The sequence below is a fragment of the Eurosta solidaginis genome, chromosome 2, assembly GCF_040869045.1.
Source record: "Eurosta solidaginis isolate ZX-2024a chromosome 2, ASM4086904v1, whole genome shotgun sequence".
In the NCBI taxonomy this organism is placed as follows: Eukaryota; Metazoa; Arthropoda; class Insecta; order Diptera; family Tephritidae; genus Eurosta; species Eurosta solidaginis.
This window is the reverse complement of record NC_090320.1, coordinates 287,893,085-287,919,952: the sequence shown is the minus strand read 5'-3', so window position 1 is coordinate 287,919,952 and position 26,868 is coordinate 287,893,085. Positions and strand designations below refer to the sequence as shown.

Genomic DNA, 26,868 nt, shown 5'->3' with positions numbered 1-26,868 from the left:
TAGCGATGTCCGTCCGCCCGTCGGTCTGTCAGTCCGTTAACACGATAACTTGAGTAAATTTTGAGGTATCTTGATGAAATTTGGTACGCAGGTTCCTGGGCACTCATCTCAAATCGCTATTTAAAATGAACGAAATCGGACTATAACCACGCCCACTTTTTCGATATCGAAAATTTCGAAAAACCGAAAAAGTGTGATAATTCAAAATTCACAGACGGATAAAGCGATGAAACTTGGTAGGTAGGTTGACCTTATGACGCAGAATAGAAAATTAGTAAAATTTTGGACAATGGGCGTGGCCCCGCCCACTTTTCAAAGAAGGTAATTTAAAAGTTTTGCAAGCTGTAATTTGGCAGTCGTTGAAGATATCATGATGAAATTTGGCAGGAACGTTACTCCTATTACTATATGTGTGCTAAATAAATTATATAAATATATTAGCCAAATCGGATGACGAACACGCCCACTTTTAAACAAATTTTTATAAGTCAAATTTTAACAAAAAATTGAATATCTTTACAGTATATAAGTAAATTATGTCAACATTCAACTCCAGTAATGATATGGTGCAACAAAATACAAAAGTAAAAGAAAATGAATGAAACGGTACGGGTGTATTTTCGACGGTGAAAAGAGGGTAAAACTTTTTCCCCATTTGTAAAAATAGTAGTAAAATAATAAATAGCTTTCTACGAAAGCCATTAAAGACAACTGTTTTTTCAGCATTACAGTGCTACCTCACGCCAATGCAAAAAGGGAACAGTGTGAGTTTACATAACTGTTAGCATTGAATGCAAATAAAAAAAAATTATTTGGCCCCTTATGCCCGGTTTTTGAGTGCGAGTTTAAACTCTAGTGAAAGCTGACCTCTGTTTAACCTTGCCACTTTGTTGGGTAAAATAAAATTTTGCTGCTCATCTCAGCTTAAGCGGTCGAAGTGGCAGGGTTAAACTCTAGGTAACTTTGACTTGAGTTTAAACCCGCACTGAAAAACCGGGCCTTAAACGGTAATGAGTAGTAAAATTCAATTTATGCGGTCAAAGTAAACTGACCTCAACTTCAACTGCAGTTGAAACTTTCACTGAAAAACAAACCGGACGTAATAGGGATAGGTGTTATCCATATATATGGTACATATGTATATACGTCAGTTATTCGTTTGCTGCCTTTTGCGTTACTTAAGTGCGTTACTTAAGTAGTCCAGGCCATAAGATGAAGTTTTACAGGCCCACTTGGAAGTGATCGTAATACTCTCAAATGTGTCCCATCCCTAAAAAACGGTATAAAATTCCAGTTGCTTTGTTGAATTGTCGTTGGAAGTAAAATATATGCCCTCCTAACAAGCTATAATAAAAAATAAATGTTTATTTTTAAATATTGTGACGAATATTTGCATCACTAAGCTGATACTAAGCAGACACTCGTATGTACGTAAACAAATCAATCATCATTTACACACATACATACAAAGCAACGAAGAGATACTTCTAAACACATGTAAACACCAGCCGAAGTAGTACTCACGCATACACCCGCATATGGCTATAAGATAAAAATAATCTACAAATATACATGTATATAGAAATTACCAAGTAGAAGATACAGCCGAAGGCGAAACGTCTAGACTTTAGTAGAAATATACGAAGGAAGCAACGGAGAGTATAAAAACAGCGCAAGTTGAGTAGTCAGTATTCAGTTTTGATTTAAGCACGCTATTAGTTGTGAAGTATAAGTGTTATTGTGAAGTACTCTCAAAGTAGTCTAATAAAGACCATTTTGCATTATTGAATATTGGAGTTATTTATTCAACAGTTTAGCGATTCGAACGTTTGCAGAAGGTATAAAATAAGCGGAGTTTCCATAAATTCGTTACAATATAAAATAGAAACGTCAACAATATGATCGCATTAGTTTGGCATAGCCTTACTTATGGAAGCCAACACCAAATGATGAATCTCTGAAATTAATCCAGCAAGGGTTCTTTGTCTATGTGAATGTTTATGTGAAAAAAGTACTAAAAGTAGCATATAGCCTGAAAAATGCAAAGAACAAGACTTTTACCGAATGAAATAAAATAATTTAAAAAAAATTTTAAGTTAAACAGGTTTATTGAAAACAATACTTACATGAAATAATAATAATACCAAAAGCTAGAAAATAATTAGGTAGGTTGTTGTTGTTGTAGCAATGCTCGCCCCACCTAATAGCCGCGACCGATCACAAATTGTCATCAATATCCTCTAACGGGAGTCCAAGGAAACTTGCCGTTTCAACAGGGGTGGACCATAAGGAAAGGGGTGTTAGAGGCGTTGGTTCCACATTACAATTAAAGAGATGGTTGGTGTCATGTGGGGACACATTGCAAGCGGGGCATACATTTTGTATATCGGGGTTGATTCTGGATAGGTAAGAGTTTAACCTGTTACAGTATCCAGAACGAAGTTGAGCAAGAGTGACACGCGTTTCCCTGGGGAGTATGCGTTCCTCTTCCGCGAGTTCTGGATATTTTTCTTCAAGTACTGGGTTCACCGGGCAATTCCCGACATAAAGGTCCGACGCCTGTCTATGGAGTTCACCAAGGACCTGCTTGTGTTTTTTCGCTTCATACGGCTGGGTTCTCAGGTGCCGTATTTCCTCAAAATGCTTACGGAGATGGCTCCTTAGGCCCCTAGGCGGTGCTGGTTCGTCAATCAGATGTCTGTTGGGATGCCCAGGTTTCTGGGTATTCAAAAGAAACTGTTTGGTCAGCATCTCATTTCTCTCCCTGATGGGGAGTATTCTCGCCTCATTATGCAGATGGTGTTCTGGGGACATAAGAAGACAGCCCGTTGCGATTCCGAGAGCAATATTTTGGCAGGCCTGTAGTTTCGTCCAGTGGGTAGTTTTTAGGCTTGGCGACCATATGGGTGACGCGTAGCACGTAATCGGCTGGCTAATTGCTTTGTATGTGGTCATGAGCGTTCCTTTATCTTTTCCCCAGGTACTGCCAGCAAGGGATTTGAGGATTTTATTACGGCTCTGAATTCTCGGAACAATTGCGGTTGCGTGCGCATCAAAATGTAGATCCTGATCAAACGTCACACCCAAGATTTTGGGGTGTAGGACAGTCGGTAGCGTAGTGCCATCGACGTGGATGTTCAATATGGTCCATGTTGTAAATAAGGTCGCGGAAGATTTAGTCGGTGACAATGCCAGGTTTCGCGAGGCGAAAAAACTGGAGAGATCAGGGAGATAGCCGTTTATTTTATTGCATAGCTCATCGATCTCTGGGCCTGGGCCTGTGGCCATTATTGTGCAGTCATCGGGTAGGAAACGATTGTGACTCCTTCCGGTGGTGAAGGTAGCTTAGATATGTAGAAATTAAACAAAAGTGGGGATAGGACACCACCCTGTGGCACCCCTTGGTTAATTCTCCTTGGTTTTGATGTTTCGTTTCTGAATTGCACCGATGCCTGCCGACCACCCAAATAATTTGCGGTCCACCTTTTAAGACATGGGGGAAGGGTAGACCCTTCCAGGTCTTGCAGTAATGAGCCATGGTTGACCGTATCAAAGGCTTTTGATAGGTCTAGCGCTACGAGTACTGTTCTATGGTGGGGGTATTGATTCAAACCGCAATTTATCTGGGTGCTAATGACATTTAGCGCGGAGGTAGTGTATAAAGTTTTCTGAAGCCATGCTGATGAGGGGCTAGCTGCAAATGTGCTTGGAAATAAGGGAGCAAAATGGCTTCAAGCGTCTTTGCCACTGGCGATAGGAGAGATATCGGACGATATGACTCACCTACGTTAGCTGGTTTCCCAGGCTTTAGTAGCGGGGCCACCTTGGCCATTTTCCATTTCTCGGGTATGGCAAAGGTGGAGAGAGACAGGTTGAAGACATGCGCTAAATATTTGAAACCCTCTTTCCCTAGGTTTTTAAGCATCGGCATGGCTATGCCGTCTGGGCCCACTGCTTTGGATGGTTTAGCGCGACCAATGGCGTCCTCAACCTCTCTAGCGGTGATGGTGATTGGTGACGCGCTGAATTTGTGTTTATGTGCGTGTCTATTGCCTCTCCGTCTATTTTTGTCGACCGTAGGATGCATTATATATTGTCGGCAGAAAGCGCTCGCGCATTTTTCCGCATCCGACAGCACCTTATCGCCAAAGGCGATGGAAACTTTGTCTTTGTGCTTAGTCGGATTCGATAGGGACTTTACGGTGGACCAAAGTTTACCTACACCGGTAGAGAGGTTACAAACTCTTAGGTGCTCTTCCCATTTCGCCCGCTTGTGTTCGTCCACAAGCAATCTGATGCATTGGTTTATATCCCTTATTTGGGGGTCGCCTGGATCAAGCTGTCTTATAAGGTCGCGTTCCCTCGCTAAGCTACCGGCCTCCGCCGGGAAGTGGGACCGGATTTCGGGAATTCTCCCGGCGGGAATGAAATGTGCCGAGGCGGATTCAATGACCTTACGGAAGGCACGCTCCCCTTGGCGGGCATCAGTCGGGATAGGGAGGGCAGCAAAGCTGCTGTCTGTTGCAGATTTATATTCTTCCCACTTTCCTTTTTTGAAGTTTATGAAAGTGCGTTTTTCGGTGACGATGAAGTCGGCGGTACGCCAAATCGGGCATCATAGGTCGCTTTCTATTCATGTATGTATTATGTTTTATGACCACAAAAACGATTTTTTGAAATATTTCGATCCATGCTCCACCTATTGGAGTTTTTTTCTTCTTATTATTGCATTGTCATCGGGTTCTGAACTATATTCCAAGTTTCCAGCTTGTAGCTTATCGGGAAGTTACTTAAATTTCAATTACAAAATTCGTGCCGGCCAGCCTGTCAAGTCAAGCTAAATAAAACCGTTTAAAAACAAAGAAAAATTTAGAGCAAGAAAATTTGCGGCTTACTTCACCTGGTTATGCCACACCTGGAAACGCCAAAAAATGTTCAATAATACTCATGCAGTAACAACAACCAACAAATATGACATTAGCGAAAAATAATGTACTGTTAACAAATACGAATAATAAACCACCTTTTTGTTTAAATGCGAATAAATTTAATGTATATATGTAGTATGTATATTTTAAAATTGTATGTATATGTAATTAAATTCTCATGTATTCTTCATGAAATAATCAAAAAACACCGTTAAGCACTTTCACGTAATATTACATATTTTACTCAACATTCAGCTTTGTTATTACAAAAAATTTAACATATACTTCATACAAACGAATGACCTTTGGCCAGATGGGATTTAGAGAAAAGGTTTCAAACTTGACAAAAACAAAAAAGAAAATTACTTAACTTATGCCTATTACATATAAATTAAATATCACTTTTCAAATTAAAAAAATTTGCTTTTATTATTTGCACATTCACATATAAAAAAGAAATATTCGAAATTCCGAGCTTGAAAATTTTAAAAGTTTATTTATTAAGCATTTTGTTTTTGTATAGTTATATAAATTTAAATTATTTATTTGAATACGCAATTTAATGTAATTTTTTTTTAGCATGTGAGTGCCACCTCAAACTGTTTGATATTGATTTCTTTCAAATATTACACGAATTACGGTCTAAAATAAAACAGCTGAAGTTTTGGGAGAATTTTGAGTTTTCGAAATAAATTTTTTCGAAATTCGAATTATTTTTGGAGTTAAGTTAAGTTACCTATTTCCGAACCTCATTGATTTTCGTTGCTTTTATCGTCAAACTATTGCTAATTTTGAAAACAGTTTCAAGGGAAATGTGGAATTTTCACACAAACTGTTAAGAAATGTTTAATATGGATTTTTAATGCTAATTTCCAAAACAGTTACAAGGGAATTATGGAACTCTCGCACCACCTTTAAAAAAAAATTCGATAAAGAAAAAATATTTTGATAAACTACAAGCAGAAGATGACAACATTGTTCAAAAATGTTTAAAAAATATTTTATAAACATTTTGAAAAAAAAAATTATTATTTTTTTTTTTACATATTGAAACATAAGTTTTGACCACAGCTGTTTTATTGAGCGAATACCCAAAAATTGTATTTAAAATTTTTTTAATAATTCAAAGTTCGATTCGAGCTAAAGGCCAGAACAATAATTTTTTTTCTAATGATAATTATTGTTATTTTTAATTTTTCTATAATTGAAAAATGGTATTTTGTTTTTGTAATAATAAGTAGAAAATTTTTCAGACAACCTGCCATAGCTGCGCAGATAGATCCATTTCGAAATGGGAATGCGCTGTATAGCTAAATGGTTAGCGCAGCGTGCCTAAAGCATACTGATGATGAAGGCTTAGCACCATTCGAAATGGATCTATCTGCGCAGCTATGGCAGGTTGTCTGAAAATTTTTCTACTTAATATTCCAAAAACAATTTTTCAATTATAGAAAAATTAATAAATAACAGTAATTATCATTAAAAAGAAAAATAATTGTTCTAGCCTTGAGCTCGAATCAAACCTTGAATCATTTATCAATAGGCCTATAAAAAAACAAAAACATTTTTTTAATAAAATAGAATGCACACATTTTCATTAAATACAATCGCGTATAATTTTTCAGGGTACAATTAACTACTTTATTGAATGTTTTCGTATATATTTTGCAAATATTTTAAAGTTGCGTTTGTTTACAATTGCAAAACAATAGTATGAATAAAAATTTGCACATTTTTACATGTACATATGAAACTAAACTAAAGCAAAAATAAAATATAATAAAGTACAGCAAACAAGTGGGAATGCAAACAATTGATAAGCGCAAATTTCAAATCATAAAAAAATATAGATAGTTTTTTTTTTTAGCAGAACGACACAATTACATTAGATATATTGCATGTTCAATAATATGTATATACGTTTATATGTATGTATGTAGCTTGGGCTTTTCAATTGCAATTTATTTATAGTAACGTCGCTTTTGTATGCGTCTACGTTGATTCTCGTAGCTGTTGTATTAGTTGTATGTTTGTTGTATGCATATGTTGTATGTAATCTACCATCTTTTACGCGAAAGCCTATGCAAACGTGCACGATTCTGGGAATAGCTACGGCACATTGATGGCGTTGTTGTTCTATCATCACCTTTATACCCACTTTGCGACTTATAGCTACAGCTGCTGCTGCTATTTCCGTAACCGCTTACAAGCTAACTTAATAAATCTTTTATTTCCTTATGCATGTGACATAAAAAGTCTACGTAGCTGGGACTGCCATCTGTGCCGCGATCTTCGACAAGGAAATGCCGAAATACCGTTTCCAATTTATCGTTTTGTCTGACGCATGTTACCTAAAGTAAACATTGTATATAGAAAGCCACATACTATCAGTTCAGATCACTTAAATATATTTAACATACCCTCATATTTCTAGTACGCTCTCTCATAATTGTATCAATAATATTACGCACACGCTGTGCTAATGGCGTATCACCAATTATAGAAAAACGTTCTGCATTTACTTGTTGTGTACATTGCACACCGAATATTGGTTGTATGAATGTTTGTGGTAACGATTGTCCCAACCAAACAAATAGATGCACACCATTTTCGAGTATATAGGCACCATCTTCCAGCATCTTTTCATGTGTACAACGTATCAACATCGGTAGCTCATTACCATCAACATCTACATTATGTATAGGTATGAAACGTGGATAAAAATAGCTAACAGACATATTTAAATCCATCGTTAATACAAATTGCATAACATATGAACGATCATCGATTGTCATATCGGAACCACCAGAAATGGCATCGTTCTTTAGTAAACATGATACATAAAGTGGTAGCAATTTTAGGCATTCCGGTAATATAAGTTGTCCCGCTGACGTTGGTGAAGTGCAATGTTTCCGGTAACATGCCAATATTTGTGCTGAACGATTTATTAAATTATCTTTGACTTGTTTGGGTGTTAACTCAAGCAATTTGAAACAAGCTTGTTTAGCAAAGAATAACATCATGGCGTCCAAGTCACAAGATTTGAAAACATCTGCTATGGTATTTGTGGCACGTAATGCTAAATTCAATATACGCAACCGTCGTTGACCACTAATCGATGTGAAGAGCAGTGCAATTTGTAAATATATATTCTCTTCAGGCGGTAATTTGTCGTCATGCTTGATTTCGATGGCAACAGATTTGTTGCAGTCTATTAGTGTGAGCAAATGCATATTAAAAACACTGTAAAATTTGTTCTAAATCGGGCATGTTCTGTATCTGACTTTCTTTCAAACTCGCAACCTGTGCCCGGCATATTTATATGGGCTGAAAGTGAACTGCAGAACATGTCTGTATATTTTAAACTTTATCCTACCTATACTAGCCAATTCCACATCGGTTGTATTTGTCATAAAGAAGTGTCCATAGAAGTCAGTTGGGCGTATGCCGGCTGAGGTGCGTACTCGCATTACTGCATCAAAAGCAATTGGCCGTGAAATATTTTTAATAATATCCCCAATTAAACGACTGCCATCCAAATCAGCCTGTTATAAGAAAAATTTATTATTCGATTTATAATAAATATGTAAAATTATTATTACCTGAAAGTATGTATATTTGTAGACTTCACCGCCACTCAAACGACACACTTGTCCCAGTGTTGCTATGTCAATATATGAATTATTGAAACAAAATAAATCGACTGATACACCATTTTGTACACATTCTTGACCAAGTTGATTATATGAAACACATTGTGGCGTGAGCACGGTTTTTTCTTTTTCAGTACCAAGCAATTTACGATCTTCACGATTCTTCAATTTACCACGTCCTTCAACGATGGGTAGAGTTGAATTGAATACCAATAATTTGCCGGCACAATTTGATGCTTTCAAAGCTTCTAAGCCAGCTTGTATAGCTGGATAGAGTACAGTTTCAGTTTCTCTTGTATCGACAAACATTTTGGGTATTTGTTCCATTAACGCATCTATTAAAGCTTCAGATTCTTCGGGTTGACAAAGGAAGCCATCGAGTAGAGGCATAAACATATCCTATTTAAGATGAATAAGTAAGTGCATGTAAACTTTTAAATATTAAACAATGCAGCTACATACCTGCACATCGCCTACAAGCATCATTTGCGGCTGTGCCAAACTACTTTTAATATTATAAAAATGTACAGTACTATTGTAGGTAATAAAACCTACGCGCATTTTAGATTTCTCTTGACCCTGATCGATGGGTAAATGTTTTAGAATATCTTTAACTTGTGAGCATAATAAATGCACTAATCCCGATTTGATGGTGTTATAAGATACATCAATTACAAATACAAATGCTGGTATCTCCGGGGGTGTATTATTCTGTGTCAACAAAATAAGGAATTTGTAAATAACTTATATGAGATTTATTTTATAAGTTCTGCTTACGCGACAATAGTCCTTTGTAGCTAAAAACTCATATGTACCCAACACAAGTTCGGGACGTTCATATTTATCGACACGCTGTCCGGTGTGATCCAAATGTTGGAAATATTCAGTTGGCACTGTTGAGAAAAAACATGAATCAATGAACACAAGTAAAAGTGAAAGACTTTTTTACCTTCTGTTGTTACTTTACACATAAGACATTGGAAACGACGACCAGCATCTACAAATTGCATATTCGGTGACATATAAGCCTTGCAACGATTACATCTAATTGGACCCAATTCACCAAAATTTACAATGGGTGGCTCATATTCACCCTCAACAGTACGTGCCATTGGTGAGATGGTAAGCGTAAAGGGCAAAGCTGTCGTTTTTAATAAATCAGCTGTTGCAGGTATGCAATACAAAGAGGACCTGCAAAAGAGAAAAATCAATGTCATTGCAAAAGAAAACATTAATTTCGAATATCAATACCTAACGTAACGTGGCGAGGAGTTTCCCTGATCTTGTACCACATATTTTGTGGTCACCAATGGTGGTAACAATCCCGGTTGATTAGTAACAAAAACACCACCAGCGCTACGTTGATTTTCAATTATAACGCTTATCGGATTTGGCATCTGATCAGGATCTAAACGGCGTTGGGCTTGAGCATACTGTTGCGGCTGTTGATACATACCAGTACCAGCAGCAGGTGGTTGCTAAAGAAAAGAATATAAAAAGGATCATCAGCAATATTTGAAATATATGAGTTGTATTAACATACGTTATAACCAGGACGTCCGGGCATTGGGGGTTGACCCGGTATGGGTGGCTGACTGGGCATTGGCGCCTGTCCAGGTTGCGTTGGTGGCATCATTTGACCCATGTAACCACCTGGTGCACCTGGTTGTTGTAGATGATAACCTGGCTGTTGAGGTTGTGGAGGATAACTAGATGGACCAGGTTGTGGTGAATAGCCCGGCTGTTGTGGCATTGCCGGATAGCCAGGCTGGGGAGGTTGTTGCTGCTGCTGTTGTGGCATTGCGTAATCCGGTTGCTGTTGTTGTTGCTGTAGTGGTATATACATTGGCATAACTGGCTGTGGAGGACCAGATTGCTCATGGCCACCAAATGGCTGTTGCATAGGGTGTTGTGGTGGCATTTGACCAGGCTGTCGTGGCATTGGACCCGGTTGCGTTGGTATTTGCTGTTCACCTGTTACACCGCCTGCAATTGATGTTGGTGGTGTAGCTGAAACTGGTGGTTGACCAGTTTGAGGAGGTCCAGTCTAGAAAAATAACAAAATTTATTAGACAGAAAGTTATTAAAAAATATATGCTTGCGCATACTGCTTGTTTTGGTGGTGGCATATGAGGCAAGCCAGGTATATTTGCGCTATTTATAGTCATCTGCTTGGGACCACCAGGCACACACTGCCCTGGTGGTGTCATTGTTGGATGCGCTGGCGAATACATGGAAGTTGGCGCATTGGCTTGAGGCGGTGACTTAGGTGCTTGACCATTGGCATATTGACCAGCTATAAAGTTATTGTTATTATTCGGTTGTTGGTGCCATTGTTGCGCTTGTATGCCAGTTGGTGGTCCATTTGTTAATGGTAGGGCATCTTGCTGAGTAGCATTATTTGGAGGAGCACCTGGAAGATTTGCATTTGTATATGGTGTATTGGGTTGCGGAGCAGTCGAAGCCGGTTGCTTCAATGGATTCATGGATAAGCCGCTCATAGAATTTGTTAACTGTTGGATGAAGTAAAGAGGAAAAATAAATATACATATGATCGTTTGATTTATTGGGCAAGCTTAAGTATGTACATTATTGGATTACTTTAAATTTCGGGAGGCGCAGATTCGTTTAAAATGACCCTCCCAATCGCCTCTAGTGTTATAAGTTCTTGTAAAAACATACTTTAGTCAAGAACAAGATCAGACTATGTACATGATAGCTGATTCATTTTATTGATTTACCGAAAGTGTGGATAATTTCTGTTTATTGGAACGTTCGGAAGATTACAGAGATCTTTCCAATATACATTACTTATATGAACGAATAGGATCAGCTGTCGGGTGAAACTTTCAAGGCCTCTCAAACAGTGTGGCTAAAGTGTTCGAGAAGTCACATTCTGCGTGGTAATTTCTATGTTGTTTGATACAATTCAATGTGACTACCGACTCAGAATAAGTTGAAGTCTTCAAATACACGTGTTTTAATTTCTTTCTTGCGATCAATTATGTTAAGCCTTTTCAGGAAGAAAAAAACAGAAGCAGAAAGGCGTGAGCAGCGGCTGATTGGACCTTATCAGTGCGGCTTCAGACCTGGTAAATCTACCATCGACCAGATTTTCACAATGCGCCAAATCTTGGAAAACGTGGCGGCGTCTCCCCTTATACACTTCAGAATTCTGCAGTTAAACTGTAATGTATTAACTGGAAAGATTACGGAGATAGTCGATTTCATGAAGCGGCACAACATCCGCATTGCTGCGATTCAAGAGACTAAACTCACAGCAAGATCTGCATTGCCGACCTGCTCTGGATATAATGTCCACAGGAAAGACCGCGAGAGCGGAAATGGAGGCGGCCTCGCGTTTATCATACACCACTCTGTGCAATATTATATATTTGATCCTGGCATCGACCGCAGGGACAATGTATTAGAACGTCAAGGCCTATCTGTCCGGTCAGGCGATGCAAACCTAGAAATCATCAACATCTACATCCCTCCTGCCACCTGTTGCCCCAGAGGATACCGCCCTAATATTAGCGCCTTACTCACTGGCAACAATCGCATTATATTAGGCGACTTTAATGCCCATCACGATCTATGGCATTCAAACTTGCGGGCGGACAGTAGGGGTGAGATGTTGGCGGATCAAATAGAAGAAACGACGTTCTGCACAATAAACGGAGACGCCCCCACACGTATGGTAGGAAGCTGTCACAGTTCGCCGAATATCTCAATCGTGAGCGCAGAACTCGTAAACTGCGTCAACTGGCAGCCGATGGTAACATTGGCATCCGACCACCTGCCTATACTTATTTCGTTCGAGCGTAGTGCCGACTTCATCGTTACAGAAAAACGCACTTTAATAAACTTTAAAAAAGGAAAGTGGGAGGAATACAAATCTTTTACAGACAACCTCTTTGCTGCCCTCCCTATCCCGACTGATGCCCGCCAAGGGGAGCGTGCTTTCTGCAAGGTCATTGAATCCGCCTCGGCACGTTTCATTACCGCCGGGAGAATTCCCGAAATTCGGCCCCACTTCCCGGCCGAGGCCGCAAATTTAGCGAGAGAACGTGACCTTATAAGACAGCTCGACCCAGGCGACCCCCAAATAAGGGATATAAACCAACGTATCAGATTGCTTGTGGATGAACACAAGCGGGCGAAATAGGAGGAGCAACTTAGAGGTTGTAACCTCTCTACCGGTGTAGGTAAACTTTGGTCCACAGTAAAGTCCCTATCGAATCCGTCTAAGCACAATGAAAAAGTTTCCATCGCCTTCGGCGATAAAGTGCTGTCGGATTCGAAAAAATGCGCGAGCGCTTTCTGCCGTCAATATGTAATGCATTCTACGGTCGACAAAGATAGACGGAGGGCCAACAGACACGCACATAAACATAAATTCAGCGCGTCACCAATTACCATCACCGCCAGAGAGGTTGAAGATGCCATTGGTCACGCTAAACCATCCAAAGCAGTGGGCCCAGACGGCACAGCCATGTCGATGCTTAAAAGCCTAGGGAAAGAGGGTTTCAAATACTTATCGCATGTCTTCAACTTGTCTCTTTCCACCTTTGTCATACCCGAAAAATGTAAAATTGCCAAGGTGGTCCCGGTACTAAATTCTGGGAAACCAGCTAACATAGGAGAGTCGTATCGTCCGATATCTCTCCTATCGCTAGTAGCAAAGACGCTTGAAGCCATTTTGCTCCCCTACTTCCAAGCAAATTTGCAGCTAGCCTGTCATCAGCATGGCTTCAGAAAACTCCATAGCACCACCACCGCGCTAAATGCCATCAGCACCCAGATAAATTACGGTTTAAATCAAAACCCCTACCATAGAACAGTACTCGTAGCGCTAGTCCTATCAAAAGCTTTTGATACGGTCAACCATGGCACGTTACTGCAAGACCTGGAAGGGTCTACCCTCCCCCCCCCCCCCCTTCTTAAAAGGTGGACCGCAAATTATCTGGGTCACTATCGTTTCATACGCCGTGCACAATAATGGCCACAGGCCCAGGCCCACAGATCGATGAGCTCTGCAACAGAATAAACGGCTACCTCACTGATAGCTCCAGTTTTTTCGCCTCGCGAAACCTGGCATTATCACCGACTAAATCTTCCGCGACCTTATTTACAACATGGACGTCCCAAATGTCGACCATTTTGAACATCCATGTCGATGGCACTACGCTACCGACTGTCCTACACCCCAAAATCCTAAGTGTGACGTTTGATCAGGATCTACATTTTGGTGAGGACGCAGCCGCAATTGTTCCGAAAATCCAGAGCCGTAATAAAATCCTCAAATCCCTTGCTGACAGTACCTGGGGAAAAGGTAAAGAAACGCTCATTACTACATGCAAAGCAATTGGCCAGCCGTTTACGTGCTACGCGTCACCCATATGGTCGCCAAGCCCAAAAATTACCCACTGGAAGAATCTACAGGCCTGCCAAAATACTGCTCTCAGAACTGCTACGGGCTGCCTTCTTATGTCCTCAGAACACCATCTACATAATGAGACGAGAATACTCCCCATTAGGGAGAGAAATGAGATGCTAACCAAACAGTTCATGTTGAATACCCAGAAACCTGGGCATCCAAACAGACATCTGATTGATGAGCTAAAACCGCCTAGGGGCTTAAGGAGTCATCTCCGTAAGCATTTTGAGGAAATACGGCACCTGAGAACCCAGCCGTATGAAGCAAAAAAACACAAGCAGGTCCTTGGCGAACAGCAAGTTTCCTTGGACTCCCGTTAGAGGATATTGATGACAATTTGTGATCGGTCGCGAAGGCGAAGCACTGCTACAACAACAAGAACATGATGCTCCGGCCAAGAAAGTGTTTCTATCGGAACCCGCATATGGAAGCAGAGGTAGAAGGCGGCCCCCACTCCGTTGGAAGGACCAGGTGGAAAACGATCTAAACTCCCTTGGTGTGACCAATTGGCGCCATTTGGCGGAGCGAAGGAGCGACTGGCGCGCCTTGTTGGACGGCTATAACCGTTTAGACGGTTAAGCGCCAATTATTTCATATTTCTTTATTTCAGTCTATGGCATTTAAAGCCTTTACAGACTAGATAACAATGTTAAATTAAAATTAGATAATTATTTAATAGTATAGTACATAAGTTGAGTATAGACACAATAAAACTTACATGCTATGAAGAGATTGACCAGCACATTTATCTGTTTGAAAAGATATCAGTAAGTGTTGTTTTAAAAGTAAACTTAGAACGAGCAAAATCAATAGCTGAAGAATCAGAGATGCGATTAAAGTCGGTCATAGCTCTAAGCAAAGGTGCGTTTGAGGCATAGAGGGTTCGGACACAATCCGTATAGAAAATAGGTATATTACGAAGAGGCCTTATAGGGATATGGAATCGGAGATTCCTGAGGAGACAAGGTGCATCAACTACGCCATTAATGATGTCATAAACAAACGTGAGCGATAGGACAGTTCTTCTGCATTCCAGGGACTCTAATTTGATAAGTGAGCACCTGGATTTATAAGATGGAATCGGTTCAGAAAAGTTCATCGAGCGCAGCGCGAACCGAACAAACGCTTTCTGCACACGTTCAAGCCTAACAATATGGCATTCATGATACGGCCTCCAAATAAAACAGACATATTCTAGCTTCGAACGAACTAGTGCAGTGAACAATAACTTGAGGGTGTAGGGATCCGTGAAGTCTGTGCAGGAACGCCTAATAAAAGCCAGAAGTGAATACGCCTTAGCAATAGTAGAATTTATATGAGTCGTGAAAGAAAATTTCGAATCGAAGACAACACCCAAGTCCTTTATCTCGTTAAGAGTTGAGAGGTGGGTACCATCGAGAGAGTAGGAAGTGGGAATGAGGCCACGAGATTTAGAAAAGCTTATATGAAAGCATTTGCTAACATTTAGTGGCAAGTTATTGACACGACACCAAACAGCAACGTTATCTAAATCAGATTGCATTTTAATCACGTCGTCTGAGTTTGCGATGGTATTAAAAATCTTTAGGTCATCAGCGTATAATAGAAAATTAGAGTGCTGGAAGCAGGTGGAAATATCGTTTATAAAAACTACAAAAAGTAATGGGCCAAGTATGCTACCTTGAGGCACCCCAGAGGTGGCTGTGAATGTGTTTGAAGAGTTATTGTCTATAAACACAACACAGCTACGCTGGTGGAGGTATGATTTAATCCATGATAAAAACATCGAGTGGAAGCCCATGCGAGTCAATTTAGAAATCAGGATAGAATGACTAACTTTATAAAATGCTTTTGAGAAGTCGGTGTACACAGTATCAACTTGACAACGGTCATTAAAAGAAGATATGCAAAAATCAGAGAAGATAGATAGGTTTGTTACAGTGGATCTACCGGCCATAAAACCATGCTGATTTTCAGTGATTAGAGGTTTAACAGCAATGTACTCGAATAATTTTGAAACCGATGATAATTTTGCAATGGGCCTATAATTCGCGACATTGTTCTTGCTACCACACTTGAAAATAGGGCTGATGAAGGTTATCTTCCACGCATCAATAAATTGGCCCCACTCTAAAGATTTGTTGAAAATTAAAAGGAGGGGAAATGCCAGAGCCAAACAATTTTTCAAAAGATAAGACGATAAGCCGTCAATATCAGTATGGGTAGATGATTTAATATTCTGGATTCCATCGACCATATCTTTAATTGATAGAGTCAGCGCACCAAAGTTAATGGGACTGTCAACCACAGTGGGCAACTCCTGCGGGTCTTCCGGTGGCGTAACGAAATTGGAGCAGAAGAAGGCTGTAAAAAGATTGGCCGCTTCAGCTGTTGATGAAGCATGCTCAGAATTATAGATGACTGAGGCAGGGATACTTGAGCATCGTTTTTTGGAATTTACATAAGTCCAGAATGCCCTAGGGTTTTCCTTAATGTCGGATTAAAAATTACGAACATAGTTACCATGGAGCCTCTTGCCTAACGCTTTGAATGATTTGGAATAACGCAGGTATTTTTCTTTATACGCCATTAGTTTAGTGGCCTTGAAATTTTTGTAAAACCTATTCCTCTGATTCTTAAGCCTCTTTAGTTTTCTAGTATACCATGGTATTCTGTAACACCGCTTCATTTTCTGAGGTATATTGTTTATGCAGATTTGCTTTACAACGTTTTTAAATAAGCTGAAGCATCGAGCAAGATCACATCCCCGTAGGTATGCCTGTCGTAAGAGGCGACTAAACTACCAGATTCAAGGGGCTGTGTAGCGCAACCTTTCAGGTTGCCAGCGCAATATATAGCTTCTCCAAACCCAATTGTCAACCTCACCTATCCGCGGCGAATCCTGTTTCACTAACAGACGAGGCTCTGGCGACCCCAAGCTCCTCATGGAACTTGGGGGTAGGGAGGGAGGGAATGGCCTGAAGGTTTAATGTGGCCACATAAATCGTTCCCGAGATGGTCGGGCTAGCACCTTAATGGTGCTATGGTACCGGAGCGTACCGGATTTGTATCCGACAAAGGACCATCACATCGATAACACTCCCCAAAGCCTTCGGGGAGCAACCTTATCGCTACAACAACAACAACAACATCACATCCCCGAAACAGGGCTTCCCAATCAACGGAAGAAACTTCCTGATATATACAGTCATAATTTCCACGTCTAAGTGAAAAATTAGGATCCTCATTCAGAGTTCCAATACTTTCGAAGTTATAGAATTCTACTTCGAGGATAAGCGGAATGTGGTGCAAACCAGAGCACGACAACGGTTCCAGGCATTCGGTGACCGTACAGCTAAAATTATCATTAAGAAAGGCAAGATCAAGAATTCTCGACAGTTGATTGGTGAAGCCGTTGATCTGAGAAAGACTAACACTTGAGAAACTGTCAATAAGGTAAATCTCAGAAGTGGTGTTTACATTGTTCGGAACCAATGAGTAGTTATTATCGACGTAAGACCATTCAATATTAGGCAAATTAAACTCACCCAATAGGCAAAAGTTACCACTATCACAAGATCGAACTAAATCAGTAATATTATCTATATGAGACTTATAAAGTGAGTCTAGACTAGACGGTGGAATGTATGACACACGGATAAAAATTTCAGATGCCGCGAAATGAGACACACAGTTGGTCCAAAAGCGAGTCTTGATCCTTCAGCTCCACAAGCGACGAGTTGATGTGCCGGCGTATGGCAATTAAAACTCCACCGCCTCTAGAGAGTCCAGTTTTGGAAAAATCGCGATCCTTGCGATAGACAGTGTACAGGTTAGAGTCAAAAAACTCAGCATCAAAGAACCCAGGATTTAGCCAGGTTTCAATAAGAACGAACATGTCATAGTCCACAAGCGAACTCATATTGTACATAACGTTAGACTTAGTTCAATTAAGTTTACGTGACATAGTGGTGAGGTGAAACCTTCATTATCTACCTGTGTGAGTATTGAATGTGTTCTCATGTAATTAGTAAAGCCCACCCAATAGATATGAGTTTTACTTGAGACTAGCCTTACCAGGCGTACGTTGTAACGCCCGAGATAGAATGAATGTTGCGTTATTTTTTCTGTTTTGTTTTTTGATAATTTAATTTATTGTTCTGTAAATTGAATTGAATTTTGTACGCATATTTGGTGAAATTTTCCTTTAAAACATTTTATTATTGTATCTTATTGTAATGCAAGTGGGTACATAATATTTTGGTTTTTTCGTTGTGCAAAAATAAGCAAATTTTTTGATTTTCCAACTCTAGAGCAAGCAACATATAGCTGGTCATGGGAAAAGCACGGACTCTCTAAATTTAAGCCTGCAATAGTAAGGGATTGTCCTTGTGCTTGCAAAAGCAAGGCGTACAGGAAACTGTAAGCGCTTAAAATTGAATGGCAAATCTGCAGGAATGATTGGGATCCGTGGTATGATCACATCTTCACCTTTGCTTTTACCGCTGATGATTGTTGCTTCGATTAAATTCGGTATTAATTTCTAAACGCAAAGTCATTTGCACAATTTTGGTGGGTTTAAATTCCGAAGAAGCATGATTGGTGAGCCAATTTTCAAAGTTGATATATGCGCAGGCATTCTAGGTGGTTCTAAAGAGTTTAGAAATTCAATTGGATAATTCACAATTTTATCTTCATCTGTAACTGTGTCGATCGATTTATATTTCGTCGCTTCACCAGGAATTTGGTTTTAAATGCGATATTGTTGTTGTTGTTGTAGCAGTGCTTCGCTCCACATAACAGCCGCGACCGATCACAAATTGTCATCAATATCCTCTAACGGGAGTCCAAGGAAACTTGCTGTTTCAACAGGGGTGGACCATAATGAAAGGGGTGTTAGAGGCATCGGTTCCACATTACAATTAAAGAGGTGGTTGGTGTCATGTGGGGACACATTGCAAGCGGGGCATACATTTTGTATGTCAGGGTTGATTCTGGATAGGTAAGAGTTTAACCTGTTACAGTATCCAGAACGAAGTTGAGCAAGAGTGACACGCGTTTCCCTGGGGAGTATGCGTTCCTCTTCCACAAGTTTTGGGTACTTTTCTTTGAGTACTGGATTCACCGGGCAATTCCTGACATAAAGGTCGTCATCATTGATTTTGTTAACATGATCATTTTTGGGAGCGAAGATAGTTCGTTCGCATAGCCAAAAAACAAAAACATTTACATTTAAAATTCTTAATTCTGAAATATGAAAAACTTTCGTCTTGATCGAAGGAACCTACAGCAAAAATTTGGTGATGACTGAAGTATGGGAAACAAGTTTTCATAGGGAACACACACACAGAATTTAATTTTTATATATATACATAGATAGATGTAGATAGACTGAAGCTAATACATTTTTTTAACGGCGGCAGATTACTAAACGTCCAAAGGGCATAACAGCCAAACTCAACAATGCAGTCAAACTTTAGGTGTTAAAATAACTTATGTTTGTACGGCAGCCATAGTTCTGAAAAATCTATTTGTAGGGAAGGTGCCACGCCCCTTTTTCCCCATTCCACATTTTACTGGAGGTGTTAGGACTTCACGTCATATAGCTGCTTACCACTTTTCATTATCCTACCATTACTACATCAAGAGATATGCAGTATGATATATTCCATTTGTATGGGAGGTGCCACGCCGCGTTTTTCCCAATCCACATTTTCTTGGTGGTGTTAGGGATTGACCTCATATAACTCCTTACTGAATTTAAATGTTCTGGCATGTATACCTTCAAAGTTATGCAGTACCAAAGATACCATTTGTATGCGAGGTGCCACGCCCCTTTTATATATCGAATTTATTTTTAGCCTAAAACCTTCCCGTTGATCGAAGGAACCTATAACCAAAATTTGGTGATGATTGAAGTGTGGAAAATACGTTTCCATAGCGAACATACACACATACACAGAATTTGATTTTTATATTCTTATATAGACTACATAAAACAAGCAGATGATGTTATTTTACCGCAAACTGTATGGAAAGGCCTTTGACGGATATTAATCCGGTATATTTCGGCATTGGCATGTGCTGTTGTTGTAGGGTAAAATAAACAGCCATAAGGTTTTGGGGAGTGTTATTGATGTCGGTGGTCCTTTCCCCCAGCGGGTTAGGTGGCGTAGAATAAACCTGCGGTAGGTATGCCTGTCGTAAGAAGCGACTAAAATACCAAATTCAAGGCGGCATTAGCGCGAACCTCTCAAGGAGTTGCCAGCGCAATATATAGCTTCTCCAACCCAATTGTCAACCTCACCTATCTGTGGCGAATCCTGTTTCATTAACAGCCGAGGCCAGGGGGTGGGGAGCCCGGGATGGCCTAGAAGGCTTAATATGGTCATATAAATCGTTCCCGCGATGTTCGGGCTAGTATCTTAATGGTGCTTTGTTACCGGAACGTACCGGACCTATATACAGCAAAGGACCATCAACATCGATAACATTCCCCAAAGCATTCGGGGTGTGTCTTTATCGTTAATACAACAACAACAACATGGTCCCTTGCCGGATATAGATACGTTACGTAATAGTAACATGCGTCATTAAGGTACAAGCCCAATCATCTCCGGAACGACTTAATATGACAACATTGCACCTTAGAGGCCAGGCCATACCTCCCCCCATACCCTGGTTGCATGGAACTTGCGGTCACCAGAGCCTCGACTGTTAAAGAAACAGAATTCGCCACGGGTGAGATTGACAATTCTGTTGTAGAAGCCATAAAGTGTGCTGGCACTACTCAACTCCTTGAATCAGTTGAGTATTTTAGTCCCCTCTTACGACAGGCATACCTACCGCGAGTATATTCTAAGCAGCCTAACCCTCTATGGTCCGGTATTAACATCTTTTGTAACTACTTAAACTGCATCGAAACCCGTTTTAGACCACTCGAGCCGCCATAAATGAAAAGCTCTATTACTAAGTGGGACAAGTAACAGTAGAAACTGGTGGTCCAACACTAGGTCGACGCTGTGATATGGCTATATATGAGGCAGCTAGCTACATTCGTCGACCGTTTTTTCTTGAACACAAAAATAAACATGCATGTGAAATCGTTAGCACCACTACAAATGCAACTTAAGTGCTATCACAATCAATATTGTTGACCTTGTTTTGTGCGCGTCCTAAGAAAGCTTCTTATCAACCCTACTTCTTGTTTATACTATACAAATACATGCAATTCCTTCTACGCCCCAAAGACACACACACACTATCACACAAACCTGTTGTTGGTAATTGCCATTGAGTACTCCCTGTGTTAGCTGGTGCCCTTGTCCAAAATTTTGTTGTGATGAAGGCATTCCTCCAGGTATAACACTTTGTTGTGGTGTCGGTGTTGCTGCTGTATGTGGCGGCATGCTCGTTGGTGGATAACCTGCAGCCGTAGTCCTCATTTGCGTTGGTTGACCTCCTCCAGGTTGCGCAGCCGGTGGCCAACCTGGTGCATATTGTTGCTGCTGCTGTTGTTGTAGCGGTGGCACACCATACATATTTGGATTCATATTTTTTTTTTGGTAAGGTTTTTTCCAAGTGTACAAATGTGGGTAGTACGTATTGTATGTGACGGAAGGCGTGAGAAGTGCAGCAATAAAAATATATACTTTCTCACAGGATTGGGTGCACTGCTTGCAATTTAATGTGCGGTAAATTCAAGCTTATAAATCCTCAATTTTCACGCAAATACTTCGCTAAAACCGTAAGTACATTTATGTTCAAGGTTTGCAGTTCACTTTTTGTGGGTTTTCTCGCAAATTTCACCAATTAAGATCTTTTAATTTTCATTTAAAATGCATGAAAAATTATTGAGGAAAAAGTCACTTCCACGTCAGAGCAGTACTGTGATTTCCAATTTTGCTGTCAAATTTGGCTTTTGACGTTTGCCACGTAAACAGTGCTGCCAGCTTAATGTTTTGATGCAATTAAAAAATTATTTGTCAATAGAATTTTGATTTTAAATTATTGCCATAGAAAGTTAAAAACATTAGCGCTTGAAACACGCGTCAATACTGCAAAGATTTTCTGTAATAAATGCATGATATATATTCAATCCACAAATAAATAGTTTTGTATTGAAAAATTTTCCCCGCTCGCAGCACCGCACGCATTCTTCAGGTGTGTTCAATGCCATGATACAATAATGGCCGAGACACAATCCTGTTGTTCATATAAATGCATTCAACACAATCGTAAGCATTCCAGTTAGGACCGGCTTTCAGTACAAGTTCAACTCAGTTTGTACTTATTCTGCAGCTTTTCAGTCTACTTTAACTGAAGTTTAAGCTGAGCTTAAGCGGCCGATCAGGCAGGGTTAGACTCCAGTTAACCTATCGATGATTTGCGTTCGTTCGAAATGGCTTCGAATATACCCAACATGCATTTGGGTTTGGGTACCATTAGAGCTCATATTGATAACTAGCATACATACCTCTCAACGAGTTGTTACGAAACAGCGGCTCAATTTGAGAATAATAGTGTACTCAGCAAAAGAGGGTTTTTTTTTTTTATAAAGCGGAGAATGCTATTACTTAAGTTGAAAAAAATATAGTTCCCAACTTGTGGTTCTTTAACTGGACTCCAGTGTAAGGTTCCAATACTACAGTATTCACGAAATAAAAATATAAAATATGTATAATTTATTTTTGATTAATTACGCTTCATTACTAATGTTGTTGTTATTTTTGTTGTTGTTGTAGCATTGCTCGCCCCACCTAATAGCCGCGACCGATCACAAATTGTCATCAATATCCTCTAACGGGAGTCCAAGGAAACTTGCCGTTTCAACAGGGGTGGACCATAAGGAAAGGGGTGTTAGAGGCGTTGGTTCCACATTACAATTAAAGAGATGGTTGGTGTCATGTGGGGACACATTGCAAGCGGGGCATACATTTTGTATGTCGGGGTTGATTCTGGATAGGTAAGAGTTTAACCTGTTACAGTATCCAGAACGAAGTTGAGCAAGAGTGACACGCGTTTCCCTGGGGAGTATGCGTTCCTCTTCCGCGAGTTCTGGATATTTTTCTTCAAGTACTGGATTCACCGGGCAATTCCCGACATAAAGGTCCGACGCCTGTCTATGGAGTTCACCAAGGACCTGCTTGTGTTTTTTCGCTTCATACGGCCGGGTTCTCAGGTGCCGTATTTCCTCAAAATGCTTACGGAGATGGCTCCTTAGGCCCCTAGGCGGTGCTGGTTCGTCAATCAGATGTCTGTTGGGATGCCCAGGTTTCTGGGTATTTAAAAGAAACTGTTTGGTCAGCATCTCATTTCTCTCCCTGATGGGGAGTATTCTCGCCTCATTATGCAGATGGTGTTCTGGGGACATAAGAAGACAGCCCGTGGCGATTCTGAGATAATTGCTTTGTATTTGTGTTGTATCCTGATCAAATGTCACACCCAAGATTTTGGGGTGTAGGACAGTCGGTAGCGTAGTGCCATCGACGTGGATGTTCAATATGGTCGACATTTGGGGCGTCCATGTTGTAAATAAGGTCGCGGAAGATTTAGTCGGTGACAATGCCAGGTTTCGCGAGGCGAAAAAACTGGAGAGATCAGGGAGATAGCCGTTTATTTTATTGCATAGCTCATCGATCTCTGAGCCTGGGCCTGTGGCCATTATTGTGCAGTCATCGGCGTAGGAAACGATTGTGACTCCTTCCGGTGGTGAAGGTAGCTTAGATATGTAGAAATTAAACAAAAGTGGGGATAGGACACCACCCTGTGGCACCCCTTGTTTAATTCTCCTTTGTTTTAATGTTTCGTTTCTGAATTGCACCGATGCCTGCCGACCACCCAGACAATTTGCGGTCCACCTTTTAAGACATGGGGGAAGGGTAGACCCTTCCAGGTCTTGCAGTAACGAGCCATGGTTGACCGTATCAAAAGCTTTTGATAGGTCTAGCGCTACGAGTACTGTTCTATGGTGGGGGTATTGATTCAAACCGCAATTTATCTGGGTGCTAATGACATTTAGCGCGGAGGTAGTGCTATGGAGTTTTCTGAAGCCATGCTGATGAGGGGCTAGCTGCAAATGTGCTTGGAAATAAGGGAGCAAAATGGCTTCAAGCGTCTTTGCCACTGGCGATAGGAGAGATATCGGACGATATGAGTCACCTACGTTAGCTGGTTTCCCAGGCTTTAGTAGCGGGACCACCTTGACCATTTTCCATTTCTCGGGTATGACAAAGGTGGAAAGAGACAGGTTGAAGACATGCGCTAAATATTTGAAACCCTCTTTCCCTAGGTTTTTAAGCATCGGCATGGCTATGCCGTCTGGGACCACTGCTTTGGATGGTTTAGCGCGACCAATATCAACCAGATGTTTATTTCTCAAAATAAAAATCTGCTGGTTTGGTGGTACCACCTTGGAGATTTTTTTCAACTCCACCTCAACTCGATATCCAATGTAGGATATCAACTGTAGAAATGTGTTGGATATTCATTGGAGAACTATAAATTTCTCAAAATCTCTCATATGTTGGAGAATACTTTGATTGTGACGTTGGAGATCAACTCGAAAACTATAATATGTATTTACAAAATTTCTCAAAGGATGGATAGGAAAAAACATTCCTGTGAGGCAGCGCTGAACTTGGTGATATCTGATTGGAAGGAAGAGCTAAACAACAAAAAAGTAGTGGTTTCAGTTTTCCTTAACCTCAAAAGAGCTTTTGAGACGGTGGATAGAGAGATATTAATAAAAATATGCAGAGGATTGGCATAACGGATACTGAACTTGAATGGTTCCGCAACTATTTGAAGCAGAGAAAGCAGAAAAGAGTTATAATTGCTGTGGAGTCTGATGAATTAGAGGTACCCATAGGGTTACCTCAAGGCACATTATTGGCACCTATACTATTTCTTATATACATAAATGATACAGTAAATGCTATCGCAGGTTGTGAATTTTGCGGATGACGCATTAATTATGATTAGTGAAAATAATATTAATATTGCAATTGCCAAAGTGCAACAGGAACTAAATAACTTTTATAAATGGTTGTGTGGTAATAGACTGAAACTAAATATTAATAAAACTAAATATATTATAAAAAGCTTGACGAGTTGAGGTTTCTGTCAGAAGGCTCCGATATTGATGTCATATGTGTTTCAGAAACATGGTTTTCTTCGTTTCATAAAAATGATATGGTGATGATAAATGGATACCAACTTTTCAGAGCTGATAGAAGTGGTCATGGTGGTGGTGTTGCGATATATGTAAAAAGTTGTATGTCCTGTAAATTGTGTTGTTGTTATAGTCCAGGTGATCCTGTGGAATATGTGTTTGTTAATATGTTTTCTGAGAATAATAGTAGGCTTCTTATCGGCTGTGTATACAGACCGAATCGACTAGTAGATTTTTCTGCGTTTATTGAATTTCTTCAATCGTTACTATTAAACTATGACAATATTATCATCGCTGGAGATTTTAATAGTATCCTACTGGTGGATGCCACTTTAAAACAAAGCATGGAATCTCTGGGACTGTTTCCCACAAACTGTGCTATACCAACGCATTTCACAAATACTAACTCTTCTCTATTAGATTTATTTTTTGTCAATGATCTTCATAAAATGATTCACTACACGCAACTATCCGCCTCCTGCTTCTCACAACACGACCTGATATTCCTAAACTATAACTTCCAAACATCATGTAGGCCAAGTTTGTTGGCGTATCGCGATTACAGAAGTATAGATTATTATTCTCTTGCTGAGTCCGTTGAGTCGGTTGAATGGAGCTTGTTTCGTACGTTAACATCGGTTGATGACCAGACAAAGTTTCTACAGGATAACATAAATAAGTTATTCGATGATCACGTTCCACTAAAAATAAAAACACCTAAATACAAGAATAGCCCTTGGTTCAATGCTACATTAAAACACCTTATCCACCTTCGTAACAAAGCCTACTCACGGTGGAAAAGGTACAAAACAGTCGAAGCGCATAGCTGCTTTAAAACAGCTCGGCTTACTGCAAACAAAGCCATAAGGCTGGCTAAGGCAAATTATTTCAAGTATAAGTTTAGTTCTACTTTGAATACAAAAGAAAAGTGGAACAAAATCAAACAAATAGGAATTGGTAAGCCCAAAAGTGACCTGTCTCATCCCCCTGATGTCGACATCAACGAAATAAATAATACTTTTGTAAGACTACCAAACTCAGCCGACAATGTGTGTGTGTATTGATAACTACTCCGTGCGTGTTAATGTCGACACTAGCCCTTTCGAGTTTGTTTGTGTCGTTAATTGTGATATTTCTGTGAAGTTCAACGCAATGGGGCTTGATTTTATATGTTCAAAGTTTTTAAAAGTCATTCTTCCCAAAATCCTTCCCCACATTACTTACTTGGTCAACTCAATTTTGACGACCGGTGTCTTCCCAATATACTGGAAAGCTGCAAAAGTTATTCCAATCCGTAAACAAAATAATGAGTATCGACCAATAGTCATACTCCCTTTCCTCTCTAAGGTCGTTGAACGTATTCTACATGGCAAATCGTATCATATGTACATGAATACAAGCTCCTGTCAGACAGTCAGTCCGGTTTCAGGTCAAAGCGGAGCTGTACAACGGCACTATTATCTGTGACAGAAGAAATTCGTGAGCGAGTGGATGAAAGTTACATTGCCTCCTTAACACTTCTTGACCACTCTAAAGCTTTTGATTCTGTAGACCACACTCTGCTCTGTAGGAAGCTGGTAAACTTATTTAACTTCTCTGGTCATGCAGTTGCCCTTATAAGATCATATATTGGCGATGGGACTCAAGCAGTATGTATAGATGGTGAAAAGTCTGACTTCCTACATGTCTTATGAG

The 26,868-nt window shown here is 40.1% G+C and overlaps 1 protein-coding gene across 1 annotated transcript; it reads right to left on the bottom strand.

Moving 5' to 3' along the window:
- Positions 1-5,024: 5,024 nt before the first annotated feature.
- On the bottom strand, positions 5,025-22,109 carry LOC137241116 (protein transport protein Sec24C-like). The gene is made up of 11 exons (XM_067768374.1): positions 21,275-22,109; positions 10,690-11,094; positions 10,125-10,628; positions 9,833-10,059; positions 9,531-9,772; positions 9,359-9,474; positions 9,044-9,292; positions 8,531-8,980; positions 8,305-8,473; positions 7,349-8,139; positions 5,025-7,279 (listed from the first exon to the last, which is right to left on the bottom strand). Exons 1-11 carry the CDS (start codon positions 21,551-21,553, stop codon positions 7,139-7,141), a joined length of 3,573 nt encoding a protein of 1,190 aa, XP_067624475.1. The 5' UTR covers positions 21,554-22,109; the 3' UTR covers positions 5,025-7,138.
- Positions 22,110-26,868: the final 4,759 nt, after the last annotated feature.

Bases quoted from the DNA above. Each gene is read 5' to 3' on its own strand.
- LOC137241116 (XM_067768374.1), bottom strand. From the start codon at position 21,553: ATGAATCCAAATATGTATGGTGTGCCACCGCTACAACAACAGCAGCAG. The intron at 10,629-10,689 runs GTATGCGCAAGC...TTATTTTTCTAG, and splicing joins TGCCACCACCAAAACAAGCA to ACTGGACCTCCTCAAACTGG. The intron at 8,981-9,043 runs GTATGTAGCTGC...CATCTTAAATAG, and splicing joins TGCTTGTAGGCGATGTGCAG to GATATGTTTATGCCTCTACT.